The 24,322-nt window shown below is 43.9% G+C and overlaps 1 protein-coding gene across 1 annotated transcript; it reads right to left on the reverse strand.

The window, feature by feature from the left end:
• Positions 1-900: 900 nt before the first annotated feature.
• On the reverse strand, positions 901-23,462 carry PNLIPRP3 (pancreatic lipase related protein 3; the record flags this gene model as incomplete). Its single annotated transcript, XM_080641275.1, has 12 exons — positions 901-964; positions 1,237-1,404; positions 1,854-1,965; positions 4,880-5,012; positions 7,933-8,051; positions 10,354-10,476; positions 10,567-10,686; positions 10,853-10,961; positions 12,925-13,056; positions 13,697-13,816; positions 18,686-18,840; positions 23,414-23,462. The coding sequence occupies 12 exons, from the start codon at positions 23,460-23,462 to the stop codon at positions 901-903; spliced, it is 1,404 nt and encodes a 467-aa protein (XP_080497401.1).
• Positions 23,463-24,322: the final 860 nt, after the last annotated feature.

Raw genomic sequence — 24,322 nt, forward strand, 5'->3', positions numbered from 1 at the left:
AACAATATTTACAGCTCAGTGCTGTGAGCTGAACACTGAGCCCAGTGATAGAAAACAGAGTGATGAAAACATTCCTCTTTCATTTCACCGGAGAAGGACAACTGAATCAGAATAAATAGAAGCAAAATAAGAGAAAAAAACAACAACTGACATTTAAATATGACAATCTTGTTATTGCACACACAAAGGGTTAGTCAAGTGCTTTACAAATGAAATGCTGCCTTCAGGCTAAATAATTTGTATCAGGGCCTTCAAGGCCCAGGGAGTTGAGACCTTCTTTGTCAGGAGGGTTGGTTCTAGAAGGGGCTGCTGATCCGCAGGGCCCATTGCTAACTGAGGCACACACCATAGTTAAGCTCCAAAATCTCTCTTATCTCACACTTACCCTGAAGGCCAAGGAAAACCTTGGAAATACTAATGTACTCCATTAGTTTTCATTATTAATAGTAGACATACCAACCCACAGGGTTATAATGTATATATCATGAACTCTAGCCATAATTTGTCTTCGCAAGGTTGAACAACATAATAAATATTCTTTAAATCATTTTAGAACAATGATTATTCTTCCTGGAAATACTCAAAATATACTTCAGTCAGCCGGAGAGTCTCATCTTCACCACACTGTCATGTCACCTCCTCTCACCCGGGGAAGTTCCAGGCCAACTCTGTTTTGTCATTGATTTCCTGATTCCTATAGGTCTCAGTTCTATACGCTGTCCTAGAATTCAGTCAATTTTTAAGGCACATGTAGAAGTTTACCAATGAGAAAAACAATCTATACATAAAAAAACAACTGTACTTTTCTATCTCATTTACAAAGGCCACGTTGAGTCTGGTTACCAACCAAAAGGAGATTATATTTCACGCTCCCATTAAATAAATCCATCAAGACTCAGATTAGCATGGCTTCAGGATTTGGGCAATATTAGGTCCCTTCATGTCCTGGCTACAGAAGGTAGATCTAAGAAATTGAAAGGGAAAAAAGAAAAGATATTAATATGAATCTAAGGGAAAAAGACATTGGTAGATCTTTGAATGAATAAGTATTATTTTGTAAACATTTTTGCAAATATAGTATTAATTTCTCAAATAACGTCTCTTTATTTTAATTGCAAAATTTTAAGATGTACAGATTTTTATACTAGTTGCAAATTTCAAATTATATGTGTGTTTAAATCCCACTTACAAAATTTAAATGATGTTTGAAAATGCAAAGGGAAAAGTGATACTTACTCACGTCCATATTTCCCAGATATATCTACCACCATGCCTGCTCCCAACTTATTCCGAGAACGCCTAAATGAATGTTCCTTCCAGATGAACTCAATACTTGTGATGTTGCCAACATTAACTTCTGCATCAATTAATTTTGTATATGTCATGCCCGGCTTAAGTGTTCCACTGCCAAGAGAGAAATAAGACTCATTATCTTGCACTGGGTATTCACAATGTCGAAGTGAAAGGCGTCCGCATGTGTACCATGGAAGAGAAAGTTGCATTTTATAAGTCATTTGAAATTTTCACAAGTGAAAACAAATGCCGAGTTTGTATAATATTAAAGGGACTGAGTAGCAGGATAACTCTCTCTCTTGCTGACAACTTTTCACCAGACACCTTATTATCTATGTCTGCATTTTCATTTCCTAACACTGTCTGCTGGTAGCTTGACCTGTGGAGAGATACATGCTATTATTTCTAGTTTATATCTGGAAAACACGAAGTAAAAAGACAAGTCACATATAACATGGCAGCTTGTGGGATTATAGGAAAAGGCGACACGGAGCTGCTCACCCAGCCAGTGAAAGCGGGGTCCAGCACCATGTTACCTGCCGGGCCTCGGCCTTGCCTACCTGGCCACCCCAAACTCCTCCGTCTTCCCAGTCGTCCCACTGACACGGAGAAAGATGCTCCCCTGAGTGACATTGTTTCCATCAATTGTGACAGACAATTTGTGCCTCCAACCTTGAAAGAGCAGGAGAGAGAATGAAGGGTTAAAACTATGCAAAAAGCATGACATCCTGGCGTTTTAATGTAAATGAAACTTTGTAATGTTCAGGGTTAACGTGGTACAGGGCTGCTCATGTTCATGAAAAAGAATACAACTTTAGATTGCTTGAGTGAATTTGGTGAAAAATTACGTTTAAAAATACACATACCCCAGCCAGAGTGGCTCATGGTTGAGTATCAACCTATGAACCAAGAGGTCAGTTTGATTCTTGGTCAAGGCACATGCCTAGGTTGTGGGCTCAATCCCTAGTGTGGGGCATGCAGGAGGCAGCCGATCAATGCTTCTCTCTCATCATTGATATTTCTATCTCTCTTTGTCTCTCCCTTCCTCTATAAAATCAATAAAAATATCCTTAAAATAGATAGAAATGCTCCCATTTCAATTTCCCACAAGTAAATAGTTTAATAATCTTTTAGAAAGAACATTCTTCAGTGTTCCAGGCACTCTCATGAGGTTTCAGAACGGATGTTGCGTGTTCTCTCCTTTCTATTCTGTGGCGCATATTATGCTCCATAGTCAGGTTTTACATGCCGCAGTTTGACAAGGAATCTGGAAAAAATCTAGAAACCCCATCAGGCAAGGCCTGTGCTGTTATGGTTACTTTAGAGGCGGAGTGAACTGTTGCCTCTCTCCTGCGCAACATGAACTAGGAATGCCCGGCTGGTACAGGTCTGGGTCAGCACAAACCTGCTGGTAGGATAAATCCCTTGCAAATGGGCAAGTGTAACTTTAAAAACTGTAGCGCTAAACAGATTTTTCATTCTGAATTCTGTAACCACTACATGCTTATGCTTAACAACATGTTGAAAAAATGCAATCCTTCATAAAGTTGTTTGAAAAGCATCTGAAAGGGGGAGAAATCCTACTAGACTCTATCCCAGGGGTGGGCAAACTTTTTGACTCGAGGGCCACAGTGGGTTCTTAAACTGGACCGGAGGGCCGGAACAAAAGCATGGATGGAGTGTTTGTGTGAACTAATATAAATTCAAAGTAAAGGAGCGGAGGGGAGAGCAAGAGAACCCTCCGCTCTTTCGGCTCCGCGGGGCGGATAGAACAGCCGAACGGGCCGGATCCGGCCCGCGGGCCGTAGTTTGCTCACGGCTGCTCTAGAGAATTTTCAATTCATGAGTGAATCATTGTCCAAGAGCTCTCTATCCCTCCTCAGCCCATCCCACAGCAAGCAACAAGGCTCCCACAGTCACTTCTCCAAATACACCATTGCCCCAGGCTCACCAATGACCACTTGGGTGCTTCATCCCACGAGCCCTTTGGAGTCCTGTCCCCTTTGACCTTTCAGCATTTGTGGTGCAGGGAATGAAATCCATCCCCCACCCCTCACCGCCTCTCTTCTCTGGGCTCCTTTAACTCCTGCCCCGCCGATTCTCCTTCTCCCTCTGCCCATTCCTGTCTCCTTCGTGGGGCCTCTGACTCGGCTCCCTTTCTTCTCAATCTGAGACTCTTTGTTGGGGATGCCATCATTGACTTTCCCAGCTCTGATTACTGGATAAACTCGAGCGGCTGAAGGCTCTGCGTCCAGCCCACAGCCATCTCCAGGGGCTGACACCCGCATCTCTCACTGCCTGGTGGGCGAGTCCTTCTCCAACCCACGTGCTGGAACTGAGCCTGTCAACGTACTCCAAACCAGCCTCTGTTCTTCTCTTCAGTCTTCTTTTACTTATTTATTTTTCATTTTTAAATATTTTTTTTACTGCTGGTAGTATTACAGATATCTCCCGTCCCGTCCCCCCAGGTCTCCACCCCCCTATTGCCCGTGTCCATGGGCTATGCAGGTAAGTATATAAGTTCTTCGGTTTCTCTCTTCTCGTCCCCCAACCCCACATCGAGGTATGTCAGTCTGTTCCATGCCTCCCTGCTTCGGCTCTTATTTTGTTGGTCAGTTCATTTTTGGTTCCACAGATAAGTAAGAGCATGTCTCTTTTCTTGTGCTCTAACGTGCAGAAAATGGCACATCGCCCACTCAGCCGGAATGGCCAAGACTCTCATTTCCTGCACCCCTCAGATCCCCTCTCCACGGTCCTTTTTGCCGCCACCTCCTAACCATCTCTGTATTCTCTCCGCATCTCTCTACGCTTCTGCCTGGATTCCTGCAACAACTGTCCTTTTTCTCCACCCTCCCCCCCCCCCCCCGGACCCCAGCTTTGTTGGGGTAATACTTACAGATAACACTGGGACTTAAAGCACATGAGCAGATGATTTGATAGACTACAGATATCATGGACTGATGAGCACAATGCAGTTAGTTCACACATCCATCCCCTCACACCATGGGGAGTCAACCCTGTCCTAACAGGTCGCCCAGCCTCCACCTTGTCCCCGCTGCTGCTCCCGGCAGCAACTCCTTAGACTGATTTTTCTAAAATTAGCAAATCCGATCATCGTAATACCCTCCAGGGCTTTCCATGAGCCCAAAGACAGAGCCCTAAGCCCCACGTGGTGCACAGTTTCATTCTTTGACCCGTGTGTCTCTCAGCCTCCTCTCACATGACTCTCCTCCCGGTCTCTGTCACCCGCACAGGGTCCTTCAGTGCCGCCCTGTGACCTCCAGGCAGTTGCTTCTCCTGCCACCGCTTTGAGGCCTCAGGTTAGAAATCGCTTTCCCTCAGAAGCTCCCTGACCTGGCTATGGAAGCTCCCTCCTCTGTCCTCCTGACACAAGTTTCACTGAAACTGAGATTTTTGTAGTTTTTGCACATCTTCCCCATTAGCCTAAACCACACCATTGTTCCTCATGGTGTCCTCGAAGTCTGGCCCAGTGCCCACTTGTTTAGTAGACGCTCAGTAAAAATGATGAGAATTGAAAAGATAAGAACCTGAAAGCATTACAATAAAACTTAGCTGTAATACTTACGGGCAAATGGGGAAAGAGCCCCGGTGTTTAAGAAATAATAGGGTCTATTAGGCTTCTTATTTTTGAGGTGAAATTTATCAGCAAAATGACCCATTGTTGGGCAACCTTCTTTGGGACAATGGAAGCAGCTTCCCTGGTGACAGAAAACAAGAGGTAATCAGAAATATAATCAGAAATGTTGTCCTTCGATACATTCATGATGTATTATTAAACAATAACAAATCTTTAGAATTTAAATAAAGAATATGCATTTAAAAATGGCAAAATTGACTAATAGGCTACCCTGCCTGTTTTCAAGAACAAAACAAAATAAGACAAAATCAATGAACAGGAAAAGAAAAATGGCCTTTCAGAGAAATAAAAAAAAGGGTAAAGAATGGGAATAGAAAATCCACGGGAGAGGGAACTTAGTCGATAATGTGTAAGAAGATGCTCAGTCTGACTGGCTGTCAGGATGTGCTACTTAAAACAACGTGCGCTTTCACGCAGGGCAGGTCTGCGAGAAGGAAAACAGCTGGCCGCCCCCAGGACCAGTGGGGACACTGAGTGGGGGTTCTCACTTGCTTCTGGTGAGAATGTGAATTCACAGCCGCTGCAGACCGCGGTTTGGGGATGTCTAGTAAAGACGGACATGCACATACCCTTTGACAATCTCACTTCTTTTATCCACCATCCAGCAACTTCCACCCGGTCCAGCGGGAGCCATGCACGGGTGTTTATGGCCGAATCACTTTTAATAACATTAAAAACCACCCAGCCGAAACCGGTTTGGCTCAGTGGATAGAGCGTCAGCCTGTGGACTGAAAGGTCCCAGGTTCGATTCCAGTCAAGGGCATGGACCTTGGTTGTGGGCACATTCCCAGTGGGAGGTGTGCAGGAGGCAGCTGATCGATGTTTCTCTCTCATCCATGTTTCTAACTCTCTATCTCTCTCCCTTCCTCTCTGTAAAAAATCAATAAAATATATTAAAAAAAAATTTTTTTTAAATAAAAACCACCCAAACACACATTAATGGGGGGATGAATAAATGAATGGCGGCTGAGTCCTACAAAATAAATATGTAGCTCAATATACATCAATGTAGGTTTCAAATGTATAAAGTTTAACAACAACCTAAAGCAAACCCAGAAAGGTACTTAGAGTGTGATGCTATAGATAGCTGTGTTCTATGTATTCTATATGTAGCTGATTCACTTCCAATTCTCCTTCAGTGGAGGCAGTGAGGCACTATAAGCTACTTCAGTTCTTTAATTTTATCTGTATAAAACCTAAAGCCAAGGCCCTGGCTGGGTAGCTCAGTTGATTAGATTGTCGTTCCAATATGTCAAGGTTGCATGTTCCATCTCCGGTCAGGACACATACAGGAATCAACCATGAATGCTTACATAAGTGGGACAACAAGTCGATGTTTCTCTCTCACTCTTTCTTCCTTCCCCTCTCTTTCTAAAATAAAATTTAAAAAATCTAAAGCAAAACTAACAAGATGTTAACTTTAAAAACTCCTGGGTAGGAGTGTTTGAATATTTTCTATTTTAGGTTTTGAAGTTTCAGACTTATAAACTATGGACATTTGGGCCAGGACGACAGTAAAACACCCCATTTAAAACTTAATTTTCTATAAAGGAAAATTCTAACAAAAATAACAACGGCCCCCATTTCCTGAGTGCTGACCATGTGCCAGGCCCTGTTCTAGGCACCTTCTGTGCATCCAACTCAACTAATCCTCACAAAGCCCCTTGTTATTGCGATGCTTTCAGTCTCCGTTACATACAGACGAGGAAACGGAAGTCTGCACGGAAGTTAAACAATTTGTCCGATGTTGCACATCTGGTAGTGATGAAACAAGAATATGAACGGGGCAGCCTGATGCTGGAACCCCTCTTTACTTCATTTCATTTCATTTTTATGACTGTTTGGGTTAAAATTCAATAAAACATGTCAAGGACATTGACTCGATGTTCTCTAAGTTTGCAACCATAACTTGCATCCCTGCGGCACAGGAGTCTAAGGGTCTCCAATCGAGCAGATTGAACCCTATTATCTCTGAATACGCCGTGAGTCTGAAGGTCACCCCTCTGGTAAATGCCAGGACCCTGCAGCCTCTCAGAGCAGCACCTGGGCGGGTGGGAGGGGAGGTGGAGGAAAAGGAAGTTATGGGGGGGATGTCAGTGTTCGGCTGTCCAGCCTTCTGATAAGGGAAGTTCACCAGGGCACATTCAGAGTAAGGGACTGGTTAAGGAAACAGCCCGAGGGCATCCACTCCCCTTCTTCTGTAATAGGACAAGGATTATTCTTCCCCAACCTTGCCCTTAATCATAAAGTGCTATTAGTTACAGTAAACTTCAGGTGGAACCCCTGCGATCCCTGACCAAACAGTGGTCTCCAAACACTTCCGCTTCCCGCTACAAAACAGATCTCCTTTCCGCTTCCCGCTACAAAACAGATCTCCTTCCTCCTGTTCGTAGTGATAAGCTGGTGAAAAGTATGCCCCGCTCAGATCCATCCAGCACTGCTGCCTCAGGACTCAAGTCAAATCGGATTTGGTGCTTTGTCACGTATCGATCAGTGTGGAATTTCTGTGAGCTACCCATGCCCCAGTTCTGCTCGGTATAAATAATTAAATTTTAATAAAATAATTTCAATGTTCCACGTGAATAGGAACACTTTTGGTTGTAGCTATTGATTGGTTCCGCTTTCTTGGGGCATCTTTGAAGATGACATTTAAAATATATACATAGAAAAATGTTTGCCCCAGACCTATCCCAGCATCTAATTACTGCATAACAAATGGCCCAAAAGAGCAAAATTGGATATAACGTTCAAAAGAGCTGAAACAACCAGAATTCAAATAGCTGGTTTACTTACTTAAGCCCTTCAGCAACTTTTGCTGCTGTTCAGTATTCAGCACAGAAAGAATCTACTATTTCCCAAAGTGGCAGGTGCATTTTTTTTTTTTTAAAAACCACAAACTCAAAGCCCTAATTTTTAGCTGGCTGATCATGCTTGGACAAATGACTTGCTAATTAAATTGCACTGCAAAATGCTTTACTTACCGCTTTGAAAGACTCGTAGGACCTACAAGGGTAAGCAATAAAGGCGTGGGGATTGAGAATGCTTTCTGCATAAAAGCGATGACTCCGGGCATGGTTGCAATCAAAGAAGGAAGCCACTTCTGCGAAAACAATTTCCAGTGAACGGAGAGCAATGAACGGACTAACTGGTAACCGAGATTATGACCCATTTCTTAGAAAAGTAACTTCAAATGACAGTTTCTTGACTCAGGTCCGGACAGCTAGACCAGGTGTGTATGCTTGGATGCTGCTCAAGTGGATCAATATTACCCAGCATTGTCTTTGTGCCAAAGAATTCTTTGTGTGAATCTAAAGGGACAGTCAAGCAGGGTAGATACACAAATGCAAATGTAGATGACTCAGTGCTCTGACACTAATGTCCTCCTAGCTTCCCGGATCTCTGACATAAGCACTTAGAGCTTTGAGCATCCTTGTGCCCACGGCATCTCCTTACACCAAGTAATTTTGATGCCCTGTCTGCAGGAAGGACCGAAATCCCTCCTATTCAAACATAGCACAGCCAGCACTGTTAACCACTGCCCACCGTCAGCGCAGCTTCAAGGTGTGGCAGGTGTTATAAAGGATGCTAAAGACAAATTTGTGTTGTCATTGTCAGGCATAACGTCACGGCCACCAATATCTGGGATTATTGCCACAATCAATAAGATAGATCTCAATACATCTGTGCATTCTGAAGTTCTCATAGCATCCTAGTCATGTGTGCTCTCTTTACCTTCCTCAACACTTTCACTCTATGGCATGGACCATTATTCCCATGACCTACACAGCTTGGCTGCTGCCTCAGGCCCTTTGCACTTGCTACCCCCACCCCTCAGCCTGGAATGCCTTTCCCCCAGGTATCCACGTGGCTAACTCCTTTAGGTAACCTTTTTGGGAAGAACTCCCTGGCCACCTTATCAAAAATCTCCTTTCCCCACCTCACCCCTACGGTCAGCAACACATCATATTCCCATGCCATGCTTGATGTTGTCTTCTTAGCATGTATTCTATTACTGCTTTTCTAGTAAATTAGAATATTAGCTTTACCAGAAAGAGGTTTTTGTCTTTTGTATTCATTCCTACACTGCTGTTCCTAGGATAACGCCTGCACAGAGTAAGCACTAATACCGCTGTATTGAATGAACGGACCCTCCTGGTTTATGTTGAGTGTCTACAATGGGCTGGACATTCTTCCGGGGACTGCGGGTACAAAGGCAACCAGGACAGGATGCTGACCTTGCAGGTCTCATGAGTGGGAGCTCCATACATGTGACTATATTTTGGGCTAAACATATATATATATATATGTATGTATGTATGTGTATATATATATATATATACACACACACACATATATGATATATATTTTTATTTTTTCCATTCATTTTTTAGAGAAAGTGGAAGGGAGAGGGACAGACAGAGACAAACACCAATGTGAGAAAGACACATCAATTGGCTGCCTCCTGCATGCCCCCAACCAGGGCCAGGAGCCTGCAACCGAGGTATGTGCCCTTGACCAGAATCAAATCCGGGACCCTTCAGTCCGCAGGCCGATGGCACTCTATCCACTGAGCCAAACCAGCTAGTGTGGCTAAAATATATCATCCTGTATAATAAAAGAGTAATATGCAAATTGACCGTCACCCCAACACACAAGATGGCCGCCCCATGTGGTCAAAGATGGCTGCCCCCATGTGGCCACAGATGGCCAGCAGGGGAGGGCAGTTGTGGGCGATCAGGCCTGCAGGGGAGGGCAGTTGGGGGAAACCAGGCCTGCAGGGGAGGGCAGTTGGGGGAAACCAGGCCTGCAGGAGAGGGCAGTTGGGGGGGACCAGGCCTACAGGGGAGGGCAGTTGGGGGGGACTAGGCCTGCAGGGGAGGACAGTTAGGGGCAACCAAGCCGGCAAGGAAGGGCAATTAGGGGTTACCGGGCTGGCAAGGGAGGGCAGTTAGGCGTTGATCAGGCTAGTAGGGGAGTGGTTAGGGCAGTGGTTCTCAACCTTTCTAATGCCATGACCCTTTAATACAGTTCCTCATGTTGTGGTGACCCCCAACCATAAAATTATTTTCATTGCTACTTCATAACTGTAATTTTGCTACTGTCAATGAATCGTAATGTAAATATCTGCGTTTTCTGATGGTCTTAGGCGACCCTGCTAGCGGTTCTCAACCTGTGGGTCACAACCCACAGGTTGAGAACCGCTGCTGTAGAGCCTAAGACCATCAGAAAACGCAGATATTTATTATAATATAAATATGTCATTTATATTATATTATATTATATTATATTATATTATATTATATTATATTATATTTATTATATACAAAAGAATGTGGTCCCTGTCCAAGGAGGGAGCTGAGTGAATGTGTAACAGCAGCCTTCATATTCCACAAAGTACTTACCTTCCTTGTAAGTATTGAAATCAAATTTTAATAGGGGTGTAATTAAGTCTTCACATCCTGGCATATGTTTCCCTCCATTTGGGTAAAAGTCCAGGTGCCCACAAGCATTGATTGTACCGGCCCCTGAAACAGACATTAGAAGTGGGAGGAATGCTTCTCAAATTCTCCTCTTTGCTTCAGTGTAGCCTCTGTTTGTGTTAAAAACCTTTTTACCAAACTCGAAGAGGAAGCGAGCTGCGTTGGTGTGAATGACATCCACAAAGCCGGCATCCGAGGGGTCCAGCCTGACCTCGCTGGGGGTGTCGTGGAAGCACGGCCCGGCGGGGTCCAGCCCTAGGAAACAGCACAGTGCCTATTACACCGAGTCCCGTTCTGCTCAGGAGCACACCTACTCAGGAGCGCTTCTGGGCCCCCACTTGGAGTTCAGATACTCGATTTTGAGCATAAAAATAATATGTAAACACAGGCAAGGCCCAGCGACAGGGCAGGGCACGCTTACCAGTTATTCTCCCCAGGCCCGGCGTCCGGGCCCCAGCCTCCCCGGCCAGGTGAGCTCCCAGGCTGTGGCCGATCAAGTGCACTTTAGAAGGGGGATATCCAAATTGTTTCTGATGGGATTTTAAAAAGGAAAACAGGACAGACATTTTGAAAAGAGCATGTCGAATGGCTTAACTCTGCTTAAAGTGGGAAAGGGGCTGGCACCACCCCCTCCCCCCCCATCACATGCAGGATGGGGTCTGGCAAGGTGACAGCGACACCCACAGCCACCTCTGTGCTCATCTGCTGGAAGGAGAGCGCACCAGGCAGGCCTGGAGGAAGCCTCTGCTGGAGCCCCTGCCCTGTGGCGAGGCAGCTCATGGGCACAGGAGAATGCCCAGGGGCAAGCTCTGTGCTTCAGGCTCATGCCATCCCTCCAGAGGCCCAACCCTTCCTGCAGGGCCCCGACACGGTCAAAGGCAGCTCCTGCCCTTGCTGCTATCCACCTCCCGTGCCCTGCCTGTTTCCTCCAGTTTAAGGCAACTCTAGCGGATGTCTGGGATGACTTGGGACCGAGAGAGCCCATGGCTCAGACACCAGGATCAGTGAGAAAGTTCCCCAAAACTTAGGACCGGTTATCCTCTGAGAAGGAGATTAGTCTGATTTCATTCTTTGTATAGGAAGACCCACTCTAAGTGCCTCCTTAACATCTACTCTCCCCTGACAGAGTGGGGGCAGAGAGACTTGTGGGGGCAGAGGGAAATGGGGGGGGGAGAGGGAGACTTGTAGGGGCAGAGGGAAATGGGGGGGGGAGAGGGAGACTTGTAGGGGCAGGGGAGACTTGTGGGGGCAGGGGGAGACTTTTGGGAGCAGAGGGAGACTTGTGGGGGCACGGGGAGACTTGTGGGGGCAGAGGGAGACTTGTGGGGGCAGAGGGAGACTTGTGGGGGCAGGGGGAGACTTGTGGGGGCAGGGGGAGACTTGTGGGGGCAGGGGGAGACTTTTGGGGGCAGAGGGAGACTTGTGGGGGCACGGGGAGACCTGTGGGGGCAGAGGGAGACTTTTGGGGGCAGAGAGAGTCTTGTGGGGGCAGAGGGAGTCTTATGGGGGTAGGGGGAGACTTGTGGGGGCAGAGGGAGTCTTGTGGGGGCAGGGGGAGTCTTGTGGGGGCAGGGGGAGACTTGTGGGGGCAGAGGGAGTCTTGTGGGGGCAGAGGGAGACTTGTGGGGGCAGAGGGAGACTTGTGGGGGCAGAGGTGAGTATTGGCTCCTGATTCTGCTCCAGGCTGTTTCCTATGTTTGCCCAGTGTTCCCACATCACCTTCCCTGCTGCCCACCTGAGCTAGCTGCCAATCACATCCCTCTGCGTCCCACTGCCCTGCATTTCCTCACAGCCCCCGCCTGCACCCTGTGAGCAGACACTGTCCTGCTCACCGTGAACCTGCAGGGCCCAGAACAGGGCCCGACTCACAGCAAGTGCAGATAAAACATGTGTTGAATCTGAAAGGGTCACAATTCTTTAGATTTTACTTCACCGCTTTGTAGTGGGAAATTACTTTCTATAGTGATAGAGCACTTGGACATTTATAAGTGTCTCTGGGTATATCCCTTATAAATAGCAGCGTCCATTTTATTCTTTTAGAAAATGTATAGGTTAAAGAATTATGGTTGGACTGGCCTACAGATCTAATTCACTGCATAGGACCAATTTCTGTAAGAAAATGCACTTCACGTTCTAAACAAACAGAATTCATAAGATGGAAATGGTTCATAATCATTAAGGATAGGTTTATAGTGTGATGAAAACTAACAAAGATGGTCCTACAGGCAGATCAAGGTAGTGACCTTGAGCGAGGGGAAGGTCGGGAAGCCTTTGGTGAGGAGCCTGTGAAGGAACACTGCCACCACGTGGCGCTTTGTGTAACCACGGGCGCTTTCCCAAGAAGCAGCTCCTTTCCTGGCCTCCACACAGGAGTGCTTGCTGTTTCACATGTTCAGCACTTGTGCAAGCTGATGAAAAGAACGGAAAAATGCCACGAATCCTTGGTGATGCAAAAGCGATCAAATATACTTTTAAAAGAATAACTCTTCTTACCATGAGAACATCAATGAAATAAGCCACCTCGGCTCCGGCAACACGAAGATTGTTGACGGCGGGGATGTATTCCAGCGATCCGTTAATCCAGTCCACGTTAATGCAGTTCACATCTTCTGCTTTTAGCAACACCTGGGACAACGATTCAGTGTAAGTATTAAAGGCATGAGAATGAAAGAAAACCAATTGATTCCATAATAAACAATAACACTAGCAGGACCTCCTACCTGCTCGTTACTGTCCTAACCCTTTTATGTATATGAACTTATTTAATCCTCACTTACAGATAAGGAAACTGAGGCACGGGTAAGTTAATTAACTTGCCTATGATCACAGAGCTGGTAGGTAGAAGCAGGATATGAATTCAGACAGCCTGATGCTAACACGCTCTATCACTTATAAATAATTCATCGCTTGCTATGCTAGCAGTGTATTCATCTTGAGTATACCATTAAGAGGGGAAAATTAATCTCTCGAAGTGAACTTAGAAAATTTTTCCCTTCATTAAATAAGAAATGGATCATGCCATTCGTTTATTTTCAAAAGATGAGAATTTACCAAAGAATGATTTTTAAAACAGGCCTCCATTATAATCCATGCAGTTCATGATAAGTGAGAAAAAATGGGAAATGGGTGAGGCATGTCAGGCCTTGGAATGTGGACCGCGTGAGTAAGGAATGGAGGAGTCCATACATATGCATTAATGCCACGCAAGGTACATTCGCCTTAAATGTAAGCGTTCCCACTAAAGAACAGCGTGTTCCCGTCATACATTGCACATGGCTTGCTGCCATTTTCCATCTGACTTCCACCCAGGTATGTTGATGCGGGTCATCCTGTCTGTTCTGAAGTGCGAGGCGTGGATAGTTCGATGGTTAACCGCACTGATCTCCTGTTTGGAGTGAAGAGAGATTAAGATGAAACAATCTGTCCATTTTATTTAATATTTAGATTCTAAATCTGCTCAAAAGCCTTCCACTACAATTAATTTTAAAAAATATATAGTTTTATTGATTTCAGAGAGGAAGGGAGACAGGGAGAGAGACAGAAACATCAATGATGAAAGCAAATCATTGATTGGTTGCCTCCTGCATGCCCCCCATTGGGGATGGAGCCCATGTGCCCTGACCTGACCTGACCGGGATTGAACTGTGACCTCTAACCACTGAACCACATCAGCCGGGCTAAATTTAATTTTTATCAACCTTCTTTAATACACTTTTACCAAAGAAATAGTTACTGATACACATTGAAAAAGTACTAAGAAATTATTCATGCATGATGAAATGTAATATGTAAATGTAATCATGAGGAAAGGAAATAAACATGTTTGGGTTTAAAACAATGTTTGTAAGACAAGGTTGAGCCAGTTTCCTTCAGAATTTCAGCAAGCCTTACTTTGGTAGAGCACTTCTCACTGACTGTCAGTGTAATTCACGGGAATTGTCTTATTTGAGACTTAGAAGCATGCTACCTGGTGGCAAAATAGACTGTGCACCCCACTTTCTGAGTGAGGATTAGACAACACCACATTGAAGATAATTTTATGTGATTACATTAAATATTATTTTGTATTTCTTATATTTTGTTGTATTGGTTTTATAACCAAACTCTCAAAGATTTTAGAATATGATGAATTTAAGTGATTTTGTTATTAAGAGGATTAACACACACAAGTACAAACAATTCTATTAAGACAAAAATTAATTATCAGTAAATAGCAAGTCTGACAGTAGTGAATCATACGACTGGAAAGCCACACATTTATTTATTTATTTATTTATTTATTTATTTATTTATTTATTTATTTATTTATTTTAAATATATTTTATTGATTTTTTTACAGAGAGGAAGGGAGAGGGATAGAGAGTGAGAAACATCGATGGGAGAGAAACATCAATCAGCTGCCTCCTGCACACCTCCTACTGGGGATGTGCCCGCAACCAAGGTACATGCCCTTGACCGGAATCGAACCTGGGACCTTTCAGTCCACAGGCCGATGCTCTATCCACTGAGCCAAACCAGTTAGGGCGAAAGCCACACATTTAGATACTTATAAAATTTAAACACAGAGCCCTTGACGAGCTGCCTGAGTTAGTAGTGACATGCCACTAATCACACAACTCGCTGGCTAATGAATCTGCAGTTGGTTTACATAGTAATTTCAATAGAGCTGACACTTGGATCTGTCCGTGTGGCAGGAGCTGTTCTCAGGGCTTCATAGAGTAGCTCATTTAACCTTCACGGCACAGTAAGGTGGGTACAAATTTACAGATCAGGAAGGGGCACAATGACAGAGGTCAAGTCACTTGCCCAGAAGTACTGTAGCCAATGAGTCCTGAGTGGGGGTCAAACCCACGTGGTCTTTCTCTGAAGTCATGAGCTTCACCACTGGCTTCTCAAGTTATGATCTGAACATAGTGTTCTCACCTGACAGGATCCAGACCAGATGTGGGACTTGCTGAGGCAGGAAATAAAATCAATTGTATTCAGGCTTTGTGGGAGCACTTACCTGATAAATACCGGAACCCAGGGGCAAAAACATTTGTCCATCTATGCATCTAAAAGAATCCAGGTGCTCATTCCAACTCCAGCTGGAGCCCCCTCAACACCTACTATACTCCTGTTTCTACACCCCAAAAACCTACTTTGGGGAGGAATCTGGTAGAAAAGATTTGTTTAGGCTTTCCCCGTCAAGAGAATAGTTTGAAGAAGGAAGACCCCAAGCAAGTCTCAAAGTGGCAATCAGACAAATATTGTGGGATCTGAGCATGCTCTGATGTCACAGGGAGCCACTCAGGAATTTAATAAAGTAGAAAAGGCACACCCCTGTCAAATGACATACTAACCTAGAAAATGGGAAATGCCAAACTTCACAGGACCAAAAGAGGGCATCTTGGATTCTGATGCCACAAGTAACCATGTTGAGCTGGGTGCTTGGGCCTTTTCTCATCTTTCTTATCTTTGAGGAGTCATGGAGCCTAGTAGGTACGAGATCAACCCATTCTACAACTGCTGACTACTTCGAAGGTCATCTCATTCCCAGCATGTCAAAAACAGTCACCACTTAGGTGTGTTCCAACCCTGACAATGGCTGCAGGCACAGAAACTAGCATACTCCTGCAAAATGTGCATCACCCCTACCATCTCCGTGAGCCACTCTAGGCTAAAGAGTCATGGATACATGGGGGAAGTGAGTCATTTAATTCTTTTTTTTTTAATATATTTTATTGATTTTTACAGACAGGAAGGGAGAGGGATAGAAAGTTAGAAACATCGATGAGAGAGAGACATCGATCAGCTGCCTCCTGCACACCCCCTACTGGGGATGTGCCCGCAGCCAAGGTACATGCCCTTGACTGAAATCGAACCTGGGACCCTTCAGTCCACAGGCCGACGCTCTATCCACTGAGCCAAACCAGCTAGAGCAAGTCATTTAATTCTTGCAGAAAGATAGACTCTCAGAAGACCAAGGTCATCGCATCAGGTTCCCCCTGACAATTCCTCCCTCCAGAAAAAGAGGAAGTTAAACTTCTGCGTGGTTCACTTCTACTTTCTCATAAGCAAAGGCAGTCAAATTCATACTGTAGAGCATTTGGGTCAAGACTAGGACAATCCTTTTGTTGTTTAAGTATAACACCTTGACTCATCCTGTGCCCCAGCTATTGCTAAAAACACTTAAACAATAAACCCTCAGGCTTCTATCCATTGCAAAATTCAGCTACACATCTAGTGTGTCACATAGGATTCTTCCCAAATGGAAGGGAGTGGAGAAGACCTGAGGAACATGGTTTTTATGGCCCCTTTATTAGTAAAGTACTTGGTTTCTGATGTTCTACAAGGTTCAAGTGCATGACCACTGTGCGGAAGGATGAAGGACTGACGAGTCCTCTGAGGACTGAGGGTCAAGACCAGGAGATACAGCTAGTCCTGAATAGACACATATACCCTGAAATTCCTAACCAACAGAGGTACCCCAAAGTATTCAACATATACGTATTCTCTCTACATTTTATCTTTATTTTTTCATCTTTACCTGAGGATATTTTTTCCATTGAATTTCAGAGAGTGGAAAGGAGGTGGGGAAGGGAGAGAGAGAGAAACATCAATGTGAGAGAGATAGATCGGTTGGTTGCCTCCCACACCTTGGTCAGGGCCAGGGTTCGAACCTGCAACCCTTCGGTGCGAAGGCCGAACACTCTAACCACTGAGCATGCTGGCCAAGGCAATTCTCTCTACATTTTAAAAATCATGGTAAAATATACATAACATAAAAGTTGCTGTTTAGACCATTTTTACAAGTACAATTCAATGGCATTAAGTCAGTCCCATTGTTGTGCAACAGTGACCACCATCCCTCTCGAAACGTTCCCATCATCCCAGAGCTCAGGTCGCAGATCACAAGTTGTGTTGCAATAAAGGTATTTGTTTACATACCCCGTCTCCCCTAATATGCTAGTAATGCCTTTAAGACACTGTCCTGCTTATTCAGTTTAACACGTACTAGGCACTGTGCTTGATCACAGTCTTACATGTGGAAGGCTCTCAGTTAATACGCTGAGTGGCCAGATTATTATGATCTCTGAACGCATAATAATCTGGCTACTCAGTGTGTGTGTGTGTGTGTGTGTGTGTGTGTGTGTGTATACACACACACACATATATATATTAGAGGCCTTGTGCATGAATTCATGGGTGGTTGGCCAGCCTGCCTGCTGGTCGAACTCCTGGTTGAGGGGACAATTTGCATATTAGCCTTTTATTATATAGGATATACACTGAGTGGCCAGATTATTATGCATTCAGAGATCATAATAATCTGGCCACTCAGTGTATATTAGCTGGACAAGAGGGGACAAATGTAATCCTTTCAACAATAAAGATTTAAAAATACATATATTAAAACAATATTTTTAAATGGACAAAACACCAAATTTACCTTCTATGAAACAACATACGCAGTGTAATTTTCATGTTTAAACACTAAGACAAGTCATATGAAAAGAAAATCTGGCTCACAACTGTAAAAAGAAATGCTTGCCTTAAAATCAATAGTTTATACAATATGTAAATGATGAATTATAGAATTGTATACCTTAAACCTATGTAATTTTTTATTGTTGACACCATTCCAGGTGCCCTCCTCTATCCCCCCTCTGCTCACCTCCACCCAGCCCCTGCCACCCCACCCCTGGCTTCACCACTCTGTTGCCTGTGTCCATGGGTTATGTATATACATGTTCCTTGGCTAATCCCTTCACCTTCTTTTAGCCAGTCAGCCCACCCCTCTCCCCTCTCATCATGTGTCTGCGCCTCTGGTTCTATTTTTGTTCACCAGTTTATTTTGTTCATTGGATTCCACATATAAGTGAGATCATGTGATACTTATCTTTCTCTGACTGGCTTATTTTGCTTAGCATAATAATCTCTAGGTCCATCCATGCTGTCTCAAAGGGTAAGAGTTCCTTCCTTTTTACAGTATAGTATTCCATGGTGTAAATGTACCACAGGCTTTTTTATTCCACTCACCTACTGATGGGCACTTGGGCTGTTTCTATATCTTGGCTATTGTAAATTATGCTGCTATGGACACAGGGTGCATACACCTATAAACTTTTTTTAACCAATGTAACCCCAATAAATTCAATAAAAAAAGGAAATCAATAGTTTCTGCCAGAACGGGTCACCGCATCTGTCTTCTGTGTCTATTGCTACAGCTTCTATTTTAGAATAATCTGTTGGAAGGCAGGCGCCAGCTTACCTGGTAGGCTATGCGGTTGTGCCTGGTGTAGAGCAGGAAGCGAGTGTTTATCTCTTCTGGGGACCAGGGCAAACCAGCGAACTGCCTGGACAGAGTCCCAGTCCAGGGTAACCCATCTCTAAAGCACCCCAGCCTTTCATAGCAGATCTCTTTTCCTGTCACAGAAAGATGGCGTGTCAGTGCTGGAGGAACCAGAGAGGCTGTGTTTCCCACTCTGAAGGTTCACTGAAATTAGTATTCAAGTTGAACACGTCTGACTCAGGGAGCATCTCTTCAAAAAATAACTCCCCCCAACTTATGACCAGGGCCGTGGAGATCACAATGCTGCAGATGAGAGAGTATGGGCTTTGGAATCAGAAATTCCTGGCTTTGGGCAATTAGTTAACCTTTTTTGAGTCTCACTTACCTCCTCTGCAAAATGGAGATACTACCACTTACCTTACAGACTGGTTATGAAGACTAAATGAACTATAACATGGAAACCCCTTGTGACTGGGCCTGAGACATAAAGGCATAAAATGAGATACTGTGCCCTGGCCAGGTAGCTCAGTTGATTAGACCAGTGGTCGGCAAACTCATTAGTCAACAGAGCCAAATATCAAGAGTACAACGATTGAAATTTCTTTTGAGAGCCAAATTTTTTAAACTTAAATTTCTTCTAATGTCACTTCTTCAAAATAGACTTGTCCAGGCCATGGTATTTTGTGGAAGAGCCACACTCAAGGGGCCAAAGAGCCACATGTGGCTCATGAGCCGCAGTTTGCCGACCACTGGATTAGACCATCATCCCACTATGCCAAGGTTGTAGGTTTGACCTTGGTCAGGACATATAAACAAGCAACCAATGAATACATAAATAAGTGAAACAACAAATCAATGTTTCTCTCTCTCTCAAATCAATAAAAATTTAAAAAATAAAATAAAATGAGATACTGTGTCTTCCCTGAGCTCCTGCCTTTTCTTGTTGGAAGGGATCCCTTTGTCCCCAGAGCCTAGCACCATGCCCAACGCACAGTAGGAGTCTGATGTATGTTTCCTGAGAGCATAAATAAGAGCAAAGTTTCACCCAAGTTTCTTCTTTCCAGAGCTCACTTTACTCACCTAAAGTGAGAGGCTTTGGGGAAACTACATCCTCATCATTTATGTCATTCACTAACTCAAATTTATCCCGTCACTATGACCTTCTGTTTTCATTTAATACTCTAAACGAACAACTTCATTTCATGCTGTTTTATGGAGCTAGAGTTCAATTTATTAAATGATGATTATACTTTATCATTATTTTTTCAACTTATTATTGATCATTTATTTAATTTTTTATTATTATTTATAATCTATTCACTTTATGGTCATTTGTCAGTATTGGTTAGAGCTGTTTGAAGACTTGAATTTGAGGACTTTCTTCTCTCACTTAAAAAATACTAAATAAGCCTTTGACTCTCAAATCCACCAGCTTTTAACTTCAAAATTTCAGGCGATTTCACATTCTGAAGAATGAGATGCCACATAAATGTAAAGAGGAGGGAATAGGAAATTAAACTTATTTTTAATCAAATACAATTTTGTACATTTTTTTTTTAAATTGTACAGATAAGCAACATCCCTGCCCACCCCTGGCCGCAGCCCTGTCCCCGGAGCCGACCACCTGAAACATATGCAGGCCCTGTGGTTCCCCCATACCTGTACACTGTGCTCATGCAACCAAGTTGCAAGTGATCACCGTTAGTCACACATGATCTATTAACCTGCTGCAATAATACATGAGGATGTAACCCACCTAGTCCCTGGACCTGCCCAGATCAGGGCAAGAGACCGAATCCACGCCAGTTACTTTAACTGTGAGAGTCTAATACAGGGGTCCTCAAACTTTTTAAACAGGGGGCCAGTTCACTGTCCCTCAGACCGTTGGAGGGCCGGACTATAGTTTAAAAAAAAAAACTATGAACAAATTCCTATGCGCACTGCGGGCCCTGGACGAGTCGGCTGCTAAGCAGGACAGGCAGCGGCACCCGGCGGGCCGGATAAATGTCCTCGGCGGGCCACATGTGGCCCGCGGGCCATAGTTTGAGGACCCCTGGATAAGGATGGTTATTAATCAGGTTTTGGAGAAATGAAGACAACAGGGGCCCCTATGAGTAGCTCAAAGGGAGCAGCTATCTGCTCCAGAGCTGGTGGAGAAATGGAAGAGGATAAGTTACTCAAATGTGGAAACTTGGGGACAGGGCTGCTAGATGGGGAGGGGGTGCTGGTTCCCCGGAGCTAGGGTTTGGGACCCTGAGGAGGGGTGTTAGCTCACTATTGCTGGCATCATTGAGTGGCTTTGTGAGTCTGGTTCTGGGAGTATCAAAAAACTATAAACTGGAACCAATGCCTACTACTGGAATGACTGTGCTGGAGTGAAAAGCCATTGCTGAAAAATGCAGACAGGCCGAGCCGTGGCTCAGTGGTTGAGCCTGGACCTATGAGCTAGGAGGTCATGGTTCGATTAGGGTCAGGGCACATGCCTGAGTTGCAGGCTCGTTCCCCAGTGGGGGCATCCGTGAGGCGGCCAATCAATGATCCTCTCTCATCATTGATGTTTCTATCTCTCTCTCCCTCTCCCCTCCTCTCTGAAGTCAATAAACATATATTTAAAAAAGAAAAGGAAATCGGAGACAGGAACCTGGAGCAAACAGGAGGGAACCTTCCCCCTCCCTCCTGGACCATCAGCATTCCCTCAGGGTCCTTACTGACAATGCCTCTGAGGGCATGTGCTAGCAAAGCAGGGCCTCAGCTCCTCCTGCTGTACAATCAATAACAGTTTTCGGCTCATTTTTGGCTTCCGCTGTAAACTTAGTCATCTTCTGTTTTGTGATTCGTACCTGGCATTCCTTATAACCTGACTCCCTACCTTTGCAACATGAACTTTAAAGCGCGCCACCCCTCCCTCTGGTCTCCCTTTCACCATCCCAGCTTGTCAGCTGCATTTCTGCATTCATGCTATCAACATTGATAACATTCAGACTCCGTCTATCATCATAATTAGGTCTTCCATGTTCTGTCTGTAGGCTGACTCCAAAAATCAATAAACAGAATTTATATGATTATGACTAGAAATGTAAATATTTTTCTTCCCAGAGCCAGCTAGCATGCTATAATTACATTTCCTTCTCCGCACGTCTATTGTTCAGATTCCATTCCCTTCAAAGGAGAATATTGAAATGAATTCTCCTTTCTTGCCCATGAGTTGCTCAAGATCAGTGTTATTTTAGTTCGGCCCATATTTGGGGCATGCCTTTCTGTGCCATTTTTGGTTTTCCTGGTTCTCTGGCTGTCTTTGTTTTCTCTTGTTGGGAGTGTAACTGTGCCTCCTTCAATATGTCCCTGGGACAGGGCGGCTCCTCCTCAATGTATCTCCTGCCTGCCACCCAGTCTGGTTTTTTCTCTTGAAACACACATCTGTCCAGCTCTGATTGGGGGCAGTGATTTCACATGTGGATTTGGTCTTCCTAATACAACCTTCTGTTTTCCCTAGAATGTCCAGCTGCCTTTGTTTTTTGCATTCCATGGCTTTACCCCTAAGTTCTCAGCTACATTATCCAGTCTATGGAAGAGAGTTTAGATTTTGAAAGGAAGGTTGTTGTAAATGTTGCATGTTGTCTGTGTTAGTACCTTTCCAGGGTTATGGGTCACCATCCTTTTTTCCATAAGGAAATACCGCAAAGAGGGCATAAAGTTAGAAGACGTTAGATGTGATGGAGGAGACTGATTGACATCATAGGTATTAAAGCCACTTAGGGAAAAAAACATGTTTGCTATAAAATTAATAACTTGAAACTGGACCAATAACTTAAATGGCCAATATAACAATATTGAACTAGGATGGTAAGAGCAGACAAAACCAATAACTACGACATAGTAATTGCATAAGCAGTCCACAGTATAAGGGGCACAAGTTGGTGAATACTGAATTAATGTATAAGAAATGCCCACAAACTGTCCTGTTCGGTGTGGCTCAGTTGGTTAGAGTGTCATCATGCACTGAAAGGTTGCAGTTTTGATGTTCCATCAGGGCACATTCCCAGATTGTGGGTTTGATCCCCAGTTGGGGTGTATATAGGAGACAACCAATCGATGTTTGTTTCTCACATCAATGTTTCTCTCTCTCTCTCTCTCTCTCTCTCTCTCTCTCTCAAATCAATGAAAAGCATATCCTCAAATGAGGATTTTTTTTAAAAAAAGGAAGGAAAAAAGAAATGTCCACAGAACAATATTCCTTCTCAAAATCATGACACAAATGGAAAAAAATCAATGTGAAAGTTCCAATCAGCATTACCCACTTCATTCACTCATTCATTCATTCAACATTTACTGAGCATCTAATGTGAGTCAGGTACTGAAATTGGAAATGTGTATTTTCCCATTTTCTATTACATATCCATCTTAAAAGTGAAGGCACTGAGACTTCAATGGATAAGTTACTTGACCAAGGCCATAAGGCTAATAAATGGCAGATCTGGGAGCCAAGTAGACTACCCAGCAACTTGTACATCATTGGAAATGGATGCTTCACAACTGCTCTTCAGATTAATCCAATATTACCAAATGGATGCATTTCCCTTAGGTAATTTTATGACAAATAAATCAACGTATAAACAGAACCCATATCTCAAAGTCCATGTCAGTTACATTTTGGATGTGAATACACTTACTATTTTTAAGGGATTTATTATAAGTTATGAGTCTTACCTGTTGATGTGCCAAAGAATAAGAGTGCAGCAATCCAAATTCCAAACATCTAAGTTGATTTTTTTTTAAAGCACACAAAAAAACTTTCTTGAAGATTTTCACTTGTCAAATCCCCTGGCTATAAAAATCTCAGCAGTTTTCTTCAAAATGACACCACTCACTACGTTCTAGGGGAGAAGAGCAGAGCTAACTGCGCCCTGAATTCCATGCCCTGCAAAGTGAATGTGCGGTAGCCGATGCCTCGCTTCACATTAAGCAATAATTAGTGGGGTGTGTCTTGCATTGTGCGACTGGTAATTAAAACTTCTGAGGTTTTTCTGTTTCATCATTAGTAATATTTTGGGTACGCACAGACTGAGTCACTCTTGAAAGTTATTTTAAGGCTTTAGGATGCTAGACAACAAACATTTAAAAGGTAAAAATGTTCCAAACCAGGATTATACACATTGAGCAAATTTCCCCTAACTCACTTCTGAGTGCAAAGCTATACCTCATACAAACAGACCCTGCTCAGAGGCGAGTTAAGTGATGGACATGGCTAATCTGCCTGTCCTACCTGTGGGGTAATATGTCACAGCAGTTGCTGTCCTCTACTCCAGAGCCCGATCACCTGGTCCAAATTCTGGTTCTGCCACTTATGAACAGTGACTTTGGGTTAGCAAGCCTAGCTGAGCCTTTCCTCCCCTGTAAAATGGAGATAATCATGGTTCCCAGTTCACAGGGTCAATTAGGTGATTGAATTGCTTATTCTATGAACAGTACCTAGTATATAGTAAGTACTATATTCAGTGCTAATTTTATTACTGTCATTTTTCAATTATGTTGGTGGTTATAAGACCAAATTTATGTTCACCTACAACTAAGTACACCTTTACATCGTTGTACGTGGACTTCATCGTACACCTGGAT

Source organism: Plecotus auritus (assembly GCF_963455305.1).
Source record: "Plecotus auritus genome assembly, chromosome: 9".
In the NCBI taxonomy this organism is placed as follows: Eukaryota; Metazoa; Chordata; class Mammalia; order Chiroptera; family Vespertilionidae; genus Plecotus; species Plecotus auritus.